Source organism: Pteropus vampyrus, unplaced genomic scaffold, assembly GCF_000151845.1.
Source record: "Pteropus vampyrus isolate Shadow unplaced genomic scaffold, Pvam_2.0 Scaffold2, whole genome shotgun sequence".
Taxonomy (NCBI): Eukaryota; Metazoa; Chordata; class Mammalia; order Chiroptera; family Pteropodidae; genus Pteropus; species Pteropus vampyrus.
This window is the reverse complement of record NW_011888783.1, coordinates 33,566,100-33,587,773: the sequence shown is the minus strand read 5'-3', so window position 1 is coordinate 33,587,773 and position 21,674 is coordinate 33,566,100. Positions and strand designations below refer to the sequence as shown.

General features: G+C 36.6%; 1 protein-coding gene and 1 pseudogene across 3 annotated transcripts in view; one reads left to right on the top strand and one right to left on the bottom strand.

Moving 5' to 3' along the window:
- Positions 1-3,669: 3,669 nt before the first annotated feature.
- On the bottom strand, positions 3,670-3,788 carry LOC111739382 (annotated as a pseudogene).
- A 15,984-nt stretch (positions 3,789-19,772) lies between these two features.
- RIF1 (replication timing regulatory factor 1) overlaps positions 19,773-21,674 on the top strand; it is a 54,686-nt gene continuing 52,784 nt past the window's right edge. For all 3 annotated transcript variants that reach the window (XM_011359406.2, XM_011359415.2, XM_011359399.2), the window contains exons 1-3: positions 19,773-19,932; positions 20,311-20,423; positions 21,174-21,252. In XM_011359406.2, the coding sequence (XP_011357708.1) occupies positions 20,320-20,423; positions 21,174-21,252 (183 nt within the window). In that variant the 5' untranslated portion in view covers positions 19,773-19,932; positions 20,311-20,319. The remainder of the gene's footprint in view (positions 19,933-20,310; positions 20,424-21,173; positions 21,253-21,674) is intronic.

Here is a 21,674-nt window from a genome sequence, read left to right as displayed (position 1 = left end):
AGCACTGTCCTGGACACTTGGGAAACACCCAAGAACCAAACGAGCAAAAATCCCTAGGCTTGAGGAGCTTATGTTCTGGTGGAGAGACAGCAATTAATAAGCTTGATAAATTAGTAAACTACATGTTAGAAATAGTGTTGTTTATTAAATTACTAATTAAATGAGTTTAGATTTTTTAAAAGGCTAAGAACTAAGTGTGGAAGAGGAAGATCAGTAGAGAAGACTGAGAAGGAGTAAAGGATGAATTAGGGGAAAACTTTCTTGAGGTCCTAGAAGCCAAGGAGAAAACATAACAAGGAGGAGAGAGTAAACAATTGTGTTAAATACTGCCATTAGAACTACAAATGAGTACTGAAAATGACTGTTGAGTTTAGCGATATGAAGATCAATGGTGATCTTGATGAGCAATTTTAGTGGGGAGGAGGCAAAGGCCCAATTGGAGTTTGTGGAAGATTAATCTAGAGGAGAGGATTGGAGACAGTGAGTCTGGCTGTCAGAGAATTTGGTTTGAAAGACTGTTTTCTTTATAAGAATAAATTTAGTGAAGGGAGAGATGCTGGGAGCATTTCTTTGAGTTCGAGTAGTAGTCAAGGTCCTGATGGAAAGTAGATGGCACACTCAAAAGAGGGAGACTGACGAGACTATTACAGATGAGTTGACTTATGGGAAGCTCCCAAGGGATGGTGAATCACTGGGTATTCACCACAGATGGAGGTCCCTCTGAGGAGAAAAATCAAGAACAATGATCTGAATCCAGACAAGGAGCTTTGGCAATAGAAAAGGATTGTTCAGCTGAAGTTGGAACAGAGCTTCTGCAAGCCCAAAGCTGTGGGGAGGGATTGCAGATGAATAAATATCCCAACTTCTCCCTCACCCCACCCTTCTATGTCTTTCTGGAGCCTTTCCTCATCTGAATCCAAGCAGAAATCAGAATACAAGAAAACCTGGTTAATGCTGTCCACAGGGATCAGCTCCAGGGCCTGGACCAAGGAAGAGAGGATAGATCTGGAGGGGCAAAAGAGGACGTCTTGCATAGTGGGTAAGAGGAGAGAGGATCTAGTGCTGCTCAAGTAGAGGGATGAGTTGGATAGGAGCATGGACAGTCCCTTTATAGAGAATTAAGGAGTTCTTAATCCTATTCTATGTCATGAAGCCTATGAACACTTCTCAGAATGCTTTTCAATGCTAAAAATACATGAGTACAAAGAAAACTAATTTTATTGAAACACAGTTATTAAATAATTTTAAAAATCAAATCTGTGATACCCTAATGCATGTGCTCCTTTATTAATGTTATAAATAATAAGATCTAGCAGTGGATCTAATAACTACCATAATTTAAAGTAGTGATAAGTGCATCTACAATATTCTGAGATATCTGCAAAAACTGTTTTGTGGTATAAATATATTTATGATGTTTTCTGGTGATAAAAGCATAGGTGATTTACTATGGTTTACTACGTACATCACAGTTGAAGGAAATGCTAGATTTCAGCTAAGAATTCATGGAAATAAAGATGTATTTCCACATGCAAGGTCACAACTGCCTGGATTCATTCCAAAAATCCATTAGGAAGAAGGCAGAATGTGAGGACACAGAAGCTAATCTGTGGAGAGATACATGAGATTCTGCAGAGCTCTCTTCTGCTTGCTTTGCATTTCTCAGAGAAGAATGAGTCAAGTCATGAGCCGAGAGCGAGGATGGAGAAGTAGATGTAAAAGTTTTGACAAGACAAGAGAAAGCATAAAATAGACTTCTACGAAAGTGAGAAAGTGAATAGACTAGGAAAATAGCATATCATTGTCAGGCAGCATGAAAGGCCTTTTTTTTTTTTTTTTTTTTTTTTAAATAGGAGATTGATCATCAAGGCTGTTTTCCTCTAGCTGTATTTAGCTACATAAGAACAAAGATGGATTAGGGAGAGAGTTGGAGTCACCAGAGTTGGAGTTTTGCCAAGTGAGTGTTACAATAGAGGAGAAAGTGAGTAGAGGATATACATAAGGATTGTAATGACAACCAATGGAATTTAGTTTGAGGGAAGAGAGTACATCGAATAAATGAGGCACAGTGAAAAACTGGTAGATTTGATTTAGTAAAGGTCCCCAAAGCGCTCAAAGGATTGCAGAATCAGGGTATGAGAGATAGGAGGTGGCAGTCAGAGGATGGGATTATAAATATAACCTTGTGTAGTAGGCAGAATACTGACCCCTTTCCAAATGCCCACATCCTAATACCCAGAACCTATGAATATGTTACCTTATGTGGTAAAAAGGACTTTGCACATATGATTAAGTTAGGTACTTTAAAGTAGGATATTACCCTGGATTATCCAGGTGTGCAGAATGTGATCACAAGGGTTCTTAAAAGTAAATAAGGAGGAGATATAAGAAGAAGAGAGAAAGAGATGTGACAAAAGTGGGGTCAGAGAGATGCAACGTTGATGACTTTGAGTCAGAAGAAAGGGGCATGAGCCAAGGAATGTGGATGGCCTCTGGAAGCTGGAAAATGTAAGGAAAGATATTCTCCCCTAGAACCTCCAGAACGGATATCTCCCTGCTGACTCTAGCCCAATGAGATCTGTGTTGGACTTCTGAACTACAGAACTATAAGATAATAAATTCAGGTTGTTTTAAGCTACTAAGTGTGTTATAATTTTTTAAGGCAGTGATAGAAAGCTAATACACCTCTTAATTTCACACAGGCTTAGACTCTGAGGAATTAAATTCTAATTCTAGATGACGAAGCATAAACAAGAAGCAGAATAATAATATTTAAGTCTAGTAAGTATAAAGCAGACATTATACTTACTAGACTTAAATATTATTATAGTGCTACATAAATAGCATTATTTGTTAATAATATAGCAATATTATTATAATGCTACATAAATAGCATTAAATGTAGGCAGGAAAACACTTATAACCCTTTTTTTAAGTGTTTTCCTGCCTACGTTTAATGCTATTTTTTACTTCCTTTCTCCTGAATTTTTTTTTCACTCTCTATTTTTTTAACTCTTTTCCTCGCCTCCATAGGTTTTTGGTCTTTATCAAAATTCTCGCCCACCTTTTTGGAAATTTTGATGAATGGCATTTAAATTGGAAATTAAAGAATGTATATAAATTTGAAAAGAATAATGCACTCTAAGATATAAAGTATTATTAGTCATGATAATGATGATAATTATACATCCTCTAAGATTTTTCTGAAAATATTCAGATGTGTGAAATATTTAGAATGATATTAAATGCCATCTATTATCGCTCACCTAGACTCCCGTATATCTCAGTAGTGTAGTAAGAGTACTGTACACAAGGTCAGAAATGGATTATAAATACTTCTAGAGTTGGCTGAATCATTTACAAACATTCCAACTGAGGTTTATGATCATACATTATTATCATATTCTAAGATCTATAGAAATAGTTGGAAAAGAAGAGTTTTATTAAATATAGATGATAGATAGATAGATAGATAGATAGATAGATAGATAGATAGATAGATAGACAGACAGATAGATAGATAGATTTTCTTTAGTAAATTGCTAAGTGGCTTTGTACAACATTATTTACTTATTTATTTATTTTTAGGTGAGGCAACAGTTGGTTGACCTCACAGATTGCGAGGACCTGTCAGCTTACAATCACTTATTTTTTATTTTTTATTTTTTACACCTACGGCACCTGGTCTTCCTAGGTGTTCTCCCATCCAAGGACTAACCAGACCCAACCCTGCTTAACTTCCGAGATCAGACAGGATCAGGATTGTTCAGAGTGACATGGCCGTAGATTGTACAACATTTTTTAAAACTTGATTTTAACATCCTTTTGTATGTCTACTTTAGTATTCTTTATGTTCTAGTAACTCCACTTGATTTTAATGTTTTCAATTTAATATTTGCTCAGATGTATTTCTAGAATTTTTTCTTTGTCACGTTTATGTGTGGGTTTGGAAAGTTCTTTTTTTTTTAAGTTTTGTTTACTTTCAATTTAATGTGATCTTTATCTCAATACCATTATCTAAAAATAAATCAAATGTACTGATGTTGATATATGTAAATATATATTCAGTGTTTTATTTATTCATTTTTTATTTAAATGAATGTTGTCCTTTAATGCAGTAATTTAACAATTTTAAAACTAAACTACTCATTTTAAACTGCCTTCAGAAACAGTTTCCAATAGCATAAGACATTTTAGCAGGTATGTCCTTTTTTTTTTTCCTGTGTCGTCTTCTTTTGTTCTTTAAATTTATCAGGGTAATATTAGTTAATAAAATTATATAGGTTTAAAACGTAAACTTCAGTAATAAGGCATATGTATATTGCATTGTGTGTTCACCACCCAAAGTCAAGTCTCCTTCCTTCATCATATATTTGACCCCCTTTATCCTTATCTACCTCCCCCTCTCCCCTTTCCCTCTGTCTCTATCTGAGTTTTTGTTTGTCTTGCTCATTTGTTGTTTTTCAGTTTTATATCCGACACATGTGTGACATCATATGGTTTTCAGCTTTTCCTATCTGGTTTATTTCACTTTGCATGATAATCTCAAGATCCATCCACGTTGTCGCAAATGGCAGTATTTTATCTTTTCTTACGGCCGAGGTATCTCCTTTTTCATTTAAAAATTGATTGCATCTAACTTTATCATGTATTTATTTTATAAACCACATAAGGCTTTAGAATGATGATAAAATCCAATCCATCTTCAAAATACAAACATTTGATACCTCTGAGGACATTATAAAAGAAGAAACCACAGTACTGAAAATGTTCACCCGAAAAAGGGGTACCAAAATGGTTTGAATGGTAACAATATCCTAGAAATAATTTCACAGCCTTCTAAGGAGACTATTTAGAATTCTAATTGATACATTTAACTTTTCATAAAAAAAAATCAGTTGCATTACTTTAGCTGTTTATTAAAACATGCATTTCTAATTATAATTAACATAAGCGAATATAGAGCAGTTAATGCATGCTGGCAAAGCCAGTCAAATCAGTCACAAATGCCTCTCATTTTGGCAGTGAATGCCTTCCCTCCTTAGCTTCCTCAGGCATTTCTGACATTTTCTGGATCTTCTCTGTGAACTCCTTTCGTCTATTCTTGAGGGTCAATGAGGTTTGCAGTTTAGTTTCTTTTTTTACTTTTCTTTGCACATCGGAAATGTACTTCCAAATTTCAATTACCATTTTGATGCAGATGACACCCTCAAATTTTTATTTCTAGGTAAATATTCTATCCTGAATTTCAGAACCACAGAGTCAACTGCCCAAGCATATTGCATGAATTTATGCTCCTTTTGGATATTACCCAAACTGTATATATCCTAAATCAGCGTTTTCAAAATGTGGTCCCTCACCAGCAACAGTTCCGCAGAACTTTTTAGAAATGTATATTCTCTGTGCCCTCTCTAGACCTCAGTCATCTGCATGTTAACAAGCCTTCTAAGTAACTCCAATGTTGAGAACCACTGTCCTGCATTATGTACAACATCTACCCTGTGTATTAATCATGTTTCTTTAATTTTCTACATTTTATAATGGGGGCCTTGCTGGCCAAGAAGAGACTGCCCCTCCCGGGCCTAGCTAATTTCAAGAGACAGCAAATGACTCTGTGAATGGGCCTTTCATATGCAACCCAACCAATCCAAAGTCCATATCCCCAACCACCTCCTTTATTGAACTCTCATCCCCCAGGGCCCGGTACCAGACAACTAGAGACAAGCCCTATAGCCCAGGGCCTACTGAAATTATTCAAACTATCAAAACCTTTACTTGCTCAAACTTGCCCACCCTGTCTCACCCATTCCTTCTCAAGGAAACCACATAAAGAAGGAACCGTGCTTGCTCCTTTGCCGGTCTGTCTTCTCAGTGGACCCAGTTCTTCCTTTTGTAGACCTGCATAGCGTTATGTTGACCCCTTCTCCTGGGAACTGTGAGTAATAACACCCCTTTCATGGCAATGACCTCTCTATATCATTACTCAGTTACCTCTATAAATTAAATCCCGGGTACAACATACTCTAAGCCTTGGGTTCCCTACTTCAGTGAATGTCTCCAGCTGTCCAGACTGGAAATCTTGGCTTTTCGTCTTCCCTTTTAGCCCTCCACATTGATCCATTGCTAAATATGGCAAAGTCTAGCTCCAACAACCATCATCACCACCAAACGAACCTTGGAATCAATTCATATCTGTCCACCACTTATACCACTGTGTCCCGTCTGGATTTTGGCAGTACTCTCTATTCAGTGTCTTATTTAATACGACATTCCAGTTCATATTTTTTGGAAGAACATTTTTTCGAAAAGGAAGTTTTTTAGGAATATGCTTTATAATTCGTCTCTCTCAAAAAAAAAATTTTTTTCCGTGCTCTGCTATTGTGAAGGTAAGTTGTTTTCTTGTCTTGTGTTGCTTAAAAAATTTCTAAAACGTGTATCCATATCTGTTTAATTTCCTTCTGAAAAATGCTCAGCAAAGAAAATCACAGAAACCTAAATCACATCCCAAAAACCTAAATGTATAAAAGGAAACTCTTTGAAAACACAGGCTCTTGGGCCTCCACTGGAAGAGCCACATCCTTCACAGTATTTATAAAATATAAAACATAGTTTTTGAGCATTTATTTAACTGTCAAGTAATTATAAATAGAGCTTACTTGCCTAAATATTAATAACCTCACAATGGTTCTCATGACGTCAAAGGAAAAGTTACATGATCTTAAATTTAATTAAATCAAGACATTCATTTGAAATAAAATTCTATGTGCAATACAGTACAAAAACTAATTTTCACATCGCTATCTGAAATTCTGTCCCTGTGAGAGTGAATGGGGATCATCTACAAAACAATCTTGGAAGGGTTCTTTTTGTTTTTCTATTCTAAAATGCCAGTTTTAGTAATCAATATTTTTCAAACACAAACAAGAACACTTAAAATAATAGTGTATTGATGATGACAATAATGGCCTTTTATCCTCCTCAGAATAAAAGCAGTCATTCCTATGACCTAGAAGACCCATCCTGATCTGGCCCCTTCTTCTTCATTTCATCTATCTCCCCTCAGCTCCTCCTTCACTATCATCTCCACCCCAGCCACACGGGTATCCTCACTGTACTTTGACATATTAGCTAACTCCTGCCTCAAGACCTTTATCCATGGTATTACTCTGCCTGGAATACTCTTCCCCAGATAGGTATATGGCTCACTCTCTCATTGCCTTCAGATTTTTACTCAAAAGTCACATTATTAGTAAAGTCTTTCTGGGCTCTTTATTTCAACTATCTTTTCTTAAAATCTCATATCCCCTTTCCTACTTTACTATCCTAAGACCATATCACTATTTAGTGTGAAGATTAATAAACAGAAACCTCATTTAAATTGGAGTTGGGAGGGCCTGCAGGAGTAGCTCTCACATCCTACCACTCATCATCAATTATTCAAAACAGGAAGAGATGCAATTTCATCTCAAGCGGAGAGATGTTTTTTTCTTCTACTACTCCATCAGAAAGGAGGATCATCTCCCCAGTAGCAACCACTCAGCCAATGAAAGACTTAGAACTCAGGCAATGGAAAGCCACTACATTTTATACTCCCATTTTCCTCCAATGGATTCTGTTTATAACAACCCCTCTGAACTCCCCCTTTCCTCTATAAAAGAATATTCCTCTCCTTTGTACTCTGGACTTGTGTTGTGGTTGGCCATTAGACTGCATGTCCTGAATTGCAATTCTTTGTTATTCCTCAATGAATCCATTTTGAAAGAGAACTATTTGGCTATCTATTTATTTAAGGTCAACATTAGCATACTACATAGTTTAATTATTTACCTTGATTTGGTCCATCACTAGAATGTAAGATTCATAAAAACAGTGATTATTGTTGGTTGGTTGGTTTGTTTTCACTGTTGTGTCTACAGGCCCTGCAACAGAGCCAACACACAGAAGATCCTCAAACGAAAAAACAGATGATTATTAGCCTTTGATTTAGAATAAAACGAAGTAAATAAAATATAGCTAGCTTAAAAATCATAAAGCCAAGTGGAAAAATTGTTAAGGTATGAGCTATCATAAACATTCTTACTATCTGCCAAGAGTTAAGTAATAGAAAATGTATGTTTATATCTGCATCAGTTAGGGTCCAGTCAGGAAATATAAACCACACAATAACTTGAATAGATAAAGAATTATTAACTACTACAGGGGAATGGAGCAACAACAGATTGACTAGTGGAAAGTAAACATATAAAAGGTATATAAAGCAGACAAATGGAGCAGCCACGACCCCTAGGGCTGAGATAGAGAACCCTAGAAAGCGTCCTTCCAGGACTGAGATCTTGCTAGAGAATGTAAAGAGTGACTCCTGAGTGGCAGAGAAGCCACTGTAGTACGGCTCTGGTGAAACTTGCCGGAAAGCACCCTGCCAGAGAAAGATGTTCACAGAGAGATGTCTCACAGAAGACCTTTCATTACCAAAATCATCTGAAATAGGTGACAGGGGAAGCTGGGTGCTGCTGACTCTGGCATTATAGGAGTTAGGTACTGAAGATGCTGCGTGCACTGCAGGAACTTGCCGAGTAAGCAAGCACATGGAAACCAGAAAGAAAAGCCCTCTCCTGCATCTTCGTCTCTCCAGTGCCCTTTACTGGCAAAGCTTAATGTTGTACAACGTGAATAAAGGACAAATTTTAAAGGGCCCATCTTCATTTTCACAGGGCAGGCAATGAAGTATTAGAACTGAGAAGCAATAAACTGAGTACTGGAGTAATATCTATGTCCAAAAATTATCATAACGAATACAGCAATTTATTACATACCCTTAAATATTTGGAAAAATGTATATTTCCTACCCTAAACCTGTATTAGTAGAGGACTACATGATATCGGTCAATATTTTATTCCACAGAGGTACCATTTAATATGTGTAGGCATTCAGAGTACTTCCTAAATTGAAAATACTATCTGTGCTCAGAGTCTACTGGACAAATCCATTCAAACGTTATAGGTGTTAGCTATATTAACAAATTAATGAGTTATTCAGGAATAGTAAATTCAAGGATGATAAGACAAAAGGATAAAATGAAGACTGTTTAGAACTAGAAACATTTGATGTTAATAATAATAATTACAAAATGTCTTATGTTGTCATTTTTGTTGTGAAGTATATATATTTGAATAACAGTAATATGGATTTGCTTAAAATATTAAGTGGTACACTTCAAACAGCAGTCTAAGATATGCCAATTCTAAGAAAACTATGGCCCATTACAATAACATCAGGCATGAAAATTGCCTATTTTCTCTTAATTAAAAAAAAAATTTTTTTACCATGTTTCTTTTTAATCCAAAATGACCAGAATGTTCTTGGACAAGGCTGCTAAACATTCTTTCCCAAGGGTTCTTAATTACAGTTAAACTCGAAACAGTTTCTTCTTTATAAGAGTTTATTCAAGGTATATAAGACATAGCTCCTGCCCTGAAGTCTGAAAATATAAGATAGCATAGAGAATGTCACAGAGTATCATGCTGGAGGGGTGCATAGGGAAGAGTCATTGGCAAAATCCAGAAGTCTGAGTCTAGACGGTTTGTTGCATTTGAAAACTTTTCCCATGTCACTAATATATTTATACATCAGATAAGTGTACCTTATCAATAGTGTATTTGCATATTGTAGGCAGAAGTAGGAAAAATTGTTCCAGTGTATTAGTTGTTCCTTACAAAATCAGGAAGAGCAAGGTTAGAATGTAAAAATTATTAGAGTTATGATGAGTGTTTTTTTAATTTAAAAGTTATAGGTGATGAGGTTTAAAAGTGATATAGAAGACAATGCAAATATTAGCATCCTAGCTAAAGTTTTAATGCTATGGGGGAAAAGCAACATAGATAGATATAATATTTTCTCTCTTTCCTACTTCACTTTTTTGTAGCATATTACATATACTTCTCTCTTTCTTAATAATTTTATTTATGTATGTCCATCAGCTGCTGTATTATGATATATTGTACATAAAATATAAGTCACTACATTTACGTGTACAATTTGATGAGTTTTGATAAATGTATACATTAGTATAACCACCACTATAATGCAATATAGACTATTTCTATCTCCTCAAATTGTGATTTTCTGCCTCTTTTCAGTCAATCTTCTCCTGATAGCCCTTGGAATCTGACAATAACTGAACTTTTTTCTTTCTATCACTATAGTTCTGTCTCTCTTAGAATTTAATGTAAATGAAATCATAGAGTATTTTTTTGTGACTGGCTTCTTTCATTTTGCATGATTCTTCTGAGATTAGTTCATGATGTTGCTTGTATCATTACTTTTTATTGCTGAGTAGTATTCCATTGCATACCACAATTTGTTAGTATTCACCAGTTGACGGACATGTGTTTTTTTCCCTTTTGGCTATTATGAATAAAGCTGTTATGGACATTCATGTACAAGTCTTTGCGTTGACAGATATTTTCATTTCTCTCAGGTAAATACTTGGGGCTGAGATTACAGAGTTGTATGGTAAATTTATATTTATCTTTTTTAAAATCTGTCTAATATTTTCTAAAATGTCTGACATTTTGTATTCTCATTGGCAATGAATAAATTTTCTAGCTGATCATATCCTCATTAAAACTTGGTGTGATAAGATTTTTAAAAATTTAGCTATTCAAGAAGATATCTAGTTATATTAATTTGTATTTCCCTAGTGATTGATTAACAATGTTGAGTATCTTTTCATGTGCTTATTTGTCATCCATATACTTTTTTCAGTGAAGTGTCAATCAAATCTTTTGCCCATTTAAAAATTTTATCATTTGTCTTTTTATTATTTAATTGTAAGAGTTCTTTGTTCTGGATACAAGGTCTTTGATGGATATATGTTTTGCAAATATTTCTATCAGACTGCTCTTTCATTCTCTTAACAGTGTTTTATTTTTTAAAGAGCAAAAGTTTTAAGTTTTGATGAAGTCTAATTTATCATTTTTTCTTTTATAGTTTGTGCTTTTGAAAGTCTTACTTAAGAAACATTTACCTACTCCAAAGTTACTAGGATTTTCTCCTATGTTTTCTTCCAAAAACTTCATAGGTTTTATTTTGCCATTTAGGTCAGTTATTGTGAGTTAATTTTCCATATGGTAGAAAGTAACTGTCAAATTTTTTTTTCTTCTTTTGCATATAGATAATCCTATCATTCTAGCATCACTTAAAAAAAAAAAAAAGTATCCTTTTCCCCATTGAATTGCATAGGCATCTTTGTGGGAATTGAACTGACCGTCCATGTATGGGTTTATTTCTGGACTCTATTCCGTTCCATTGACCTATAGGTCTATCTTTATACCAATGCCGCATTCTCTTGATTACTGCAGCTTTATAATAACTTTTGAATCAGAAAGTGTTTCAAGTTTCTGCTTATCTTTCAAAATTGTTTTGGTTATTCTCATTTTTACTGTTGTTGTTCCTTTGATTTGGCCACATATCCTTGTTTCTTTGTATGCCTTGTGCTCATTTGTTAAGATTTAAGTATTTGAAAGACCAATCATCTTGCCTAGGGATTCTGGGGACTATTCAAACCTTTTCTGGGAATTCCTCTTCTCGAGGTTTATGGATATAATTTCCCAGTTAAAGAGGTTTGCCTCTGCTTCATCTCAGAAGACCATAATCTCCTTCTCCCCCTAGTGTCTGTCTGCATTACTGCGGTCTTTCTGATACTGTAACAAACTATGTACTGCCCCTAGTTCTCAGCTTCCCCCAACATGGCATCCAAAGTACACTCCCCTTTTTTTCCCACCAGCACTCTGAGGCAGGCAAGACAGAAATCAACCCTTTGGGCAGCCCTCTGAAAAGCCAGAACATTAGATGCACATTCCATTTTCCCTTTCCCTCCCAAAGGAGAAGCTGGGTGTTGGGAGTTTTCTTCTGATTTCTAGTGTGGTGTAATGATGGGGAGGGTGAGGGCTAGGACAGGCAAAGGGAAAAATTTTCCTACCTGCTTCTACAGGTCTTTTCTTGGCTTTGCACTCACCTAAGGTGCTGCAGCCTCTTAACTAGTTTCTGGAGTTCTCAAAGGCAACTTGTTGTTCAGTCAGCATCTCCATGGAGGAACAGGGTCCTGGAACTTCCTATTTCACCATGTCGTTTATGTTACCATTCTTGTTTACATTTTGTAATTTTGAAAAATAGTTTAAACTTACAGAAAAGTTATAGGCTACTATAATGAACTAACAAAATATTGTTAATATTTTTGACGTATCTCTGTCTTTCATATAAATGAACATTTCTGAACCATTTGAAGTTGCAGACATCAAGTGTTTTACTCTAAATATTTCATGTGTATCCTTAAAAACAGGGTCATATCTGTCCGATGATGATAACACCAATACTCATAAAAAGTAATGCTGAATTCATTGTTTATTGTAGAAAGGGATTTTTTAAATAGGACTTTTGGGATTAACATATTTTCAGAGGCATACATGAATTAATGTCATCAGTCAAAATGTGGTTAGTCAGGTGGGGCTATTGTTGATTGTTTTGCACTTGAAGGCATGTTTACTGGAATGAGTTCATACCTGGCTGCCTGACTCTCAGAAGTGATGAACTACACTGATTAGCTGGCTTTTAAAATTGTGTTCACCGAGAAGACTTGTTGATCAATTTGAACGGGTTTAAGACCAGTTCTAATCGTTACTTGTTGTCATGGCTTCTGAACAAGAAGTGTTTTTCTACATTTGCGGAGACTCTTTTATTCTCAGTCCTCTCTTTTTGTCCTCATTCAGCCAAAGCTGCAACAGAGATCACAAGTCTAGATCTTTGCCACTATTGATTGTTCTTGACTGTGAGGTTTTCTTTGTGGAGATATGATTTTCAATTAGCACATTGATCGTTGTGAATTTATCTTGTTTTTGTCTTTGTGTTATTTGTTGAATCATTGTTAGCACAGTGGCTGTGTGGAAACATTTACTATTTTGGACAACAGACTTTAAGCAGCAATGAGACAAATAAGTAAAACTAGAAGTACCCGTAATGTTAAAAGGGAAAGGAAGATACTCCACAACCATGAACCAAGATTTCACGAGTCTGATGAATAAAACAAAGCCTATTAACTCCCTGAATCTTAATTTGTCTTTTCTTTTAGCTTAGATACAGATTGTTTTAGCTCACCTATTGTGTTATTTCCTGTACAGGACAAGTTTTAGTAATGGCACAGACTCCTTCCTTGCTGGCCAAAAAACCTTAAGATATTCTATTCTATTCTATTCCATTCTATTCTATTCTATTCTATTCTATTCTATTCTATTCTATTCTATTCTATTCTATTCTATTCTATTCTATTCTATTCTAAATTGCCTGTAGGGCTCATCCAGTGTGAAGGAACAAATTTTTTATTACCACTTGAAGTTGTGCTTCTGGATGGGATGGAGTGGGGGTGGAGGGAATATCTTTGGGAATCTTTTCCCAGAAAGGGTTTTATATTTCAGACACTTTTTCTTTAAGATTTATATTTCATTGAGAGTGTTGGAAATTATACCAATGTTATGCTGTACAATTAACCTTGGTTCTTGGTCAGCATTGAAGAGACTGATTTTCACATGAGAAAAAGACCCCAAGAGGTGCCTAAGAGATATGATCAATTTCAGTGAGGTTGTAGATATCTTGTCTCTCTGAGTGTGGTAATGAGAAACAGTTACTGCTATAGCCCAAGAATAGTTATATCCCCCTCTTCTAGCAAAACAATATTTTTCTTCATTTGTATATTATAAACGATAATTTTATAATATCTTATATATGAACTTAGAGTATATTACATTAATATAATTATTAATACATATGTCATAATCTTGTTATAATATAAATTATTATATTTTTATTATATAACATACCTTTATATCATTTTTCAAATTGGCCGTACTAGCAAAGCTTAAGAGAGCTAAATTACAGAATTAGGAAAGTGATTGTTTTTACTTACAATTTTCTTATTTTCCAACATTAAAAGTTTTATTTATCTATTTACTTATTCATTTCCAACTTTATTGGGGAGAGGTGGTGATTATTTTTAGTAAAGCTTATATGTGAGCACATTATTAATGGTTAGGGGAACATGACAGAGTCAAAAGTATACAATTTAAATCAGTAAAAAAAATGAATAAATAAAAGTGATTAAGAAAGATTGTGACACGGGGAAATAAAGTACAGCATAGGGAATATAATCAATATTATTATAATAACTATGTACGGTGTCAGGTGAGTGCTAGACTTATTGGAGAGCTTACCTTGTAAGTTATATAAATGTCTAATAACTATGTTATGCACCTGAAAAATAATATAATATTGAATGTCAACTGTAATTGAAAATAAAAGAGCATGACCTACAAAAGAATAGTGTTCCAGTGGTCTTGAGCAGGCACATTCTACAGTGTGTAGTTATCAGCTTATTCCTAAGATCTTGAATCAGCAGTCTACTTTCAGGAATGATCGACTTGTAGAGGTTCTCTGGAGAATTTCAATTTAGAATCTCTAATAGATAGGTTGTTTCATGGAAGATTTCCAGAAGCATTCATTTGGGATTTAATGGGTGCTAGCAAGTGGCTGTTCTGGACTTGCCAGATTTTATCCTCACAGATCTTATAACCTGATTATTCCTAATGTTTATTTTCAGAATTTGGGTGTCCAGATTTCATGCATCTATGATGAAATCTTTAAACTTCTACATAGATTTATCGTTGATGTTTTTGTTTTTGTTGTTTTATACGATGTCCTTGTATAAGGGCTTTAATCAGAGAAATCTGGTTAGCATGATAATTCATTAATGTATTTCTATAGTATATGTAAAATACTTTTATAGTGATTACAGTATAGTATATCAACTCCTATAATACCTCTTCTACTGTGAGTCTGTAGTTTTATGATAACAATTATTTTAGCATGAAGACATCAGGTAATTGATATATTTGTTATTCTATTTTAAAGGATGCCTTAAAATTTCCATGTCTGTATATTCTTTTAAAAAGTGAACTATTCTATAAGCTTACCAATCATACTCGATATATGTACTTTTTTTATACTAACAATTTAATATGCCCTAGAAAGGATCATGGTTCAGTCATTTGAAAATTTTGGTAAGAAATTGGATTTTATAAGAGACAGAACTATTTTTTTTAAATATCAAGACTGAATTTTTAATATTTTAAATATGAAACCTATCAACAAAAAATGTAGACCTAAAATTTGGTACTGTAAATGTCAAAAGTTCTTTTCTGATCATGGACATCTTCTTGAATTACAGGAACTCGAGTAAAAGATTCTCCTTCATAGGTTTATGGAGTTTTTGGATTAAGAGTGCTTCACCAATATTGCATTTTATGAGGAAAAAAATGATGATAACTCATAATTAGTAATAAATAGATAAATAAATAATATTGAGTGGTGTCTGTTAGTAGTAGTGATTTAATATATGTGCCAACATTAGATTGAAAAACATATTATGAGATTTGAGGCTATTTTGATTTATTAGTTGAGGCCTGTAATTGATCTGAAACAAGGAGGCTTATTTATTTTGCTTCTTATTTAAAGGATAAGCTTTGTAGATATATTTTTTAATGAATTGAAATTTCTAGAGCATGGCCTAACATTTTCATGTTTGTACAAAAAGAAAGATTTATATAATTAAGGAAAAAAATCAATCTGTTATCTATGGGCTCTGCTCCAAGTTAATCTGCCTACATCTGTGGAGTCTTTAATCCATAAGAATTCTGGAACCATAGCTATTTTGGGGGGAGTAGTTTATTAAATCATACATTGTGTATGCATTCTAATATCTAGATGAAGTATAATCTGACCATGTATAAGAGCTGCAGTATATTTTGTCTAAAAGAAGATCTTACTTATTATATTTGTTGATGTTTGGGTTAGGGATCCCCAAGACCATCTCCAGTTAGAATGATTCACTAGAAGGACTCACAGAGACTCAGCATTTAGTTATATTCATGGTTCAGGAGCATAGACAATATAGAGCAAAATCAGCAAAGACAAAAACACCTGGGTATAGTCTGGGGGAAATTAGACACAAGCCTGCAAGTGTCCTCTCCCAGAAGGGTGACAGAGGATATGTTTAATTCCCCTAGCTCTGAGTTGTGACATATGTGAAATGTTGCCAATCACGGAAGCTCAAGACTTCATGCCCAGGGTTTCCATTGAGGGGTAATCACACAGCACCTCCTGCCCAAATTCTAGACTCCTGAAAGGAAAATCAAGTGTTCAGCAAAAACCATATTGTTTGTAACCATATTGTCAGTTATGTTGGGTTGGAAGCCCCCGAAATCTAAGTTCCCAGGTGCCAGTCCAGGGCCAAACCTTACAACAGTTCCTTCCAAAGATAGCGGTTCAAGTCTTCTTTGTTGATTGTTTTCTGCACAAGGTTACAGAAGATCTCCTGGAAATCTCTAACCCAAACATCCACAAATGTAATACATAAGATCTACTTTTAGACAAAAATACACCGCAGCTATTATACAGAAATTAAAGAATATTCCTCTGATAATGATCTCAAAATATCAGTTACAGTTGAGACATTAAGTTGTTAGAGATTTTAACTACTTGAGTGGTTCTATTAAACCAAAGTAAATAAAGTTTATGTCTACTCAAGCCTGTCACAATTTACTGTATATACTCAAATTTGTCTTGTCTTTTTTTCAAACAATCTGACACTGTCTATTTTTACTTTAATATCAAAATTTTTGTTTTGCTTTGCTTCTCATGAAAAGTCAATTGCCTTTCCTCTTGCTTTTCAGAAAACTTAATTTTTTAGTCTGATATAGAGGTGGAACTAATGGTAGATAAGTGATACCTATATAAACAGGAAAGCTGTTTTGTTCCCCTTGGGAAATTTAAAAAAACTGGCAATTTAAGGGGGGCTCTTGTCTACATCGTATCACAGGATAGATTTTTGGATAGCTGTCCTGTTTTTTATATGGTATGGTACACAGTTTCTTCAATGGCCCTTCTTCTTGCCGTATTTACAAATATCCTTATATATAGATTCCCACATCTTAGAGAACAAAGACACTGGGGTATCTCATCCATGGAACCATAAGGTACACTGATTTCTAGCTTGTTTACTTTTTAAAGCTATCTGGAAATGTTAACGTACATATTAGGTATTTTCTAAACTGGCATTTTCCCATTTTTAATTAATTTTTTATTAAATCCCTTAAGTTAAGTTTGAGCCCATTTATAAAAAGAGAAGACAAGGCTTCTTTTACTTCATATACTAAATGTAACCCAGACTATTGTTTCAAAGTTTCCTAAGTGTACTTCGTATTTTTTTATGTTACAATTTTGAATCTTTGTCTTGTCTACCCTTAAAAGAAAGGCTTAATTACATTAGATCTATAGTCCAGGACAATAAGTATTTCTATTGAAATAGAAAGTATATACCAATAGAAAGATCTTTCTGATGAGATTGGTAGTGATATTAACAAACATGGTGTTTGATAATGTATAATGAAATGTGTCAACATTTGGAAAATCCACATAACTCAATGACAATATTTTTCAAATGACCAATGCATATTGATACAAAATCATACACTGGTAAAAGATCCATTTGAAATCAGGATAGACCAATGTATTTTAATACAACAGAGTATGAAAAGTTCATTAATATAATTTCAGATTCCAAATTGCAATTAGTCTTTAAGCAACTGTAACTAGAGGGCAACCAAATCTGGGGCTCATGTTGCCTGTGCCTCTCAGCCAATAGATCCACACCGGAGTTGGTATATTTAGAATAAGCGTTTATTGTCAGAGCATGTTTATTGTCAGAGCACCGGTGATCTGAGAAGACAGCAGATTAACACCTTCAAAAACTGCCTTGCCTTTTCAGTTAGGTTTAGGATATTTAAGGAAAAATCTGGACATTATCCCAGGGGCTATGTGATGGTTGGGGTGGGGGGTGCGGGCGTCTGTCGTGCTTCACAGAACTGTCCCTCCGGGAATGTGGTCCTCCGTTGGCATTGGCAACCCAAGAACAAAGATAGGAGTATGGAAAGAATGCTAGATCAAGAGGACTGTGATCAGTAAGTATAATGGCATTAATCATAAGTTTCAGGGCACTTTCTATGGCAGGGAAGGTTCCAAATTCTGGGGGATAATCTACTGTTAAACTATAAGGAAAAGGAAAGTAAAGCTGGGGATGCTGTAAGCCCTCTACTACTGGGGTCTCAACCAGCCCCTTCTTCAAAATTATCGTTTGTCAGGTTCTAAATGTATTTATTGAGTGCCAGGTACTGTGAAGTTATTGCTCAGCGGGAGCAGATATGTGGTGGTGGCTCCCGAATTTCAAAAAAAGATAACTTTGGGAGGAGTAATCAGGTTGGAAGGGTGTGGAGAAGGGTGTGAGTTGGGAAGGGGATTTGTCTAGACTGTTATCTTTTAGCACTTTAGATCAGATTGAGAAAATACCAAAGAACAGGGAGTGGCACTGATTGAGATTGTGGTTGGAACTAATTCCCCTCAAGCTAACCTTCAACTTTGCCACTGCAGGGGTATATAACCAAACAATAATAAATCAATGAGATGTTCTTTTTAACAGATTTAAATACAAAGAGCTATGTCAGCATGGATGCGAAAGCATTTAATTCTTCATGAGGCTAGAGTAGAGGGAAGGATTTCATTAAAAGGTACAATTTTAGCTGACTCTTTTCTATCGAACTTGAAAAATTGAATCGTTCTAAACTCGAGGAATACAATAGACCTTCGAAGACGTAGAAAAGTTAGAGACCCTGACTGACAGTTCAGAATCTGGCTTTAGTGGGGGTAAGCCTGGAAATTAAGTGACCATGTGCAGGCTTCCTCATGTCATGTATGGAGTGCTTGGTTTGGCAGACACTTTGCTAGGTGCAGATAAGACAGCAAAGAGCAAAACACAGCCCTGAACTCTGGAGCTGATAATTGTACTGTGTGTAGGTAAGCAGAGGCTCAAGCCTGGAACCTGGGGCCAGAGTGGAAGGACCAGTTGGAGCTGAGGCTTAAGCTGCCTGTTCTAGAGTGGCCACAACCCCATGTGCTGCAGAGAGCGCTGAGGCCTATGAAATGGGAAGCAGCATACTATTACTAAGAGCTGACTTTCATTAAGGATTTACTGCAATTTCTCCAAGTATGATATGAAGTCCCACCCTTTGACACCTGGGGCCTAACAGAATGTAGATCCTCGGGAGCTACCTAAATCTACTGAATCACAATGTCTAAGGCGGGGCCCAGAAATCTACAGTTTAATCATGAACATCCCCAGACCATTGTTATGTACACTTAAAACTTGAGAACCATTGGTCTCTCCTTTTACTTCGCTTCTAACTGGAATAGGTACTATTATCACCCTTATTTTACAGAGGAAATTGACGCATAGAAAACTTGCTAAGGTCACACAGAACTAGCGCTGGAATCTAGACTAATCTAGAGGCGGCTCTCAGTCTTAAACATTACAGTATACTTGTCCCCCTCTTGCGAAATTATTTGTTGCGAATACTGCAGCAAATACTGGGTTTAGAGTGTGAAAACAGTCCGGCGGCCCACTAGATGTAGTCTGGTGAACCTGGGCAACTCACTCACACTTTTGAATTTCAAGTCCCTCACTGGTTAAATTCAGGCCGAAACACCTCCGTCTGCAAGGTGTACCCTTAGTGGCGGGGCGGGGCTGAGGCGGGGGAGGGCAGCGATCGATGACTTCGGCGCGCCGCTGCCTGCTGGGTCTGCTCGAGCTTCTCCCGCCAGGCCTGCCTCCTCCCGCGCGCTGCTGGGCCCGCCCCCGCCGCCATCTTGGTCTGGGAGGGAGCGGGCTGCACGCTAGAGTAAACAGTCAGAGCCGGCAGAGTCGAGCTCTGGCTGCGTTTGGGTGCTGCGGAGCAGAGGCGAAGAGGACGCAGTTCTGATCTTCATTCGAGGGGGTAAATATCGGGGTCACAGAGCTAGGCCGCGGGGAATCCCGCGTCTGGCGCCACCTCCGCCCCCTCCCGGCGAGATACCTAGTTCTCCGAGCTTCTCCCGCCCCACGCCGGTCTCCTCCCCCTGTTGAAAGCTGCCCGGGAAAGTGGTGGCGGGAGAGGGCCTGGGCCAGAGCACAGCGTGGGCCTGGATGCGTGTTTCGGGACATAGGAGGAGGTTAGGGCCGTGGGTAGTGCGCCAGGGGCCAGGCGTGTGGACGTGATCCGTGGGGCCGAGAGGCCGCGGGCGGGCGCGCGGGTCTGGGGCCGGGAATCACGCTGGGCCGCCGCGGGGCTGTTTCCATCGATCCCTGGATTTTCTCTTCCGTTCCGTGCCTCAAGGTGGCCGATATGACGGCCCCGGGTCAGAGTCCTTTTGCGCCGCTTTTGGAGACTTTGGAAGACTCTTCCGCCTCCCATGGAGAGCAGACGGACGCGTACCTCGCTCTGACCAGGTGAGGCACTCTGGGAGTGGGGACGGGGCGTTCTGGGGGGGCCTTAGAAAGACGGTCGGGTGGGGCACGAAAAACGAGTTTGTGTATTCTAGAAGTCTGCCAGCTGTAAGGACGCCGGGGTCGCGGGCGAGTGCAGTGGGTAGAATGGGTGCGTGCTAAGTGACGCTCCTGGCTGCTGTTGCATTGCCTGAGGGATACGTTGGGAATGAGGAAGCCTTTTTTCTGTGTCGTGCAGTCGGAAGATTAAACAAAGTTTGGTTGGAAGTGGGCATGCCGGAAGAGTGGTTTTGTAGTGGGACAATGTGGCAACCCAGAATTGTTTTTTTTATAATTAACCCGAGTTTTATTTTAATGTTTCACAATACTTTTCCCCCTGCAAACCATTGAGTTTTCTTTAGTTATTGAGAAATTGCTAGGAAAGGATAACAACTGGTACAAAATAATAAAGATTTAGTAAATTTGTAACTAAAGATAGGTTTCTATTTGCTCTTCGCATATAAAGATAGGTTTCTGTTTGCTCTTCACATTTTTGTGTACACTGTGGACACAAAAATTATTCTGAGGATTTTTTTGCTTCAGATATATGTCGCGTTGTATAGCCTATATATCCTTAAGTGTCTTTTAAGCACAAGGTTAGTTCGTTTGCCAGAATTTTAATAAAAACTTTAGAAAGATCATACAGATGTTTTAGGCAGTGATACTTCTTTGTGTCTGCTGTTTGCATAAATTTATGTTCTTTCTGCTTTTAAGTCGTATTACTGGAGAAGATGGGAAAGAAGTCATTATCGAAATTGAGAAAAAACTTCCTCGGCTATACAAAGTTTTAAAGGTATGTGTCCATTTTTAAATAGCTTTTAATTTGTGGGAAAAAAAGTTTTTACCAGTTTATTCATCAAAAGAATTGGGTTATTATAGTACTGTTTGAAACTTATAGTATATCAATTACCCTACACTTTTTTTCTCACTTAATTCTCCATGTTCTTGTGAGGTTACTCTTTAATCCTCACTTTGCAAAAGAGATTGGTCTAATTTGCTTAAAGTTGCCCATGGCTATTTGAATTGAACACCTTTGCTCTTGATTTAAAAGCAGTGATCAAGATTATTTAATCTCTTTTCTCTCCTTTTGTAGGAATGTAGTTCTAAGTAAATGATTCTATAACTTTATCTTCAGTCTACTGTGTGGGTAACTCGTTTTTTAAATTTTCACTCAACCTGAGTTTTTGCTACTCTTGCTTGATTAAAAAACCGTTA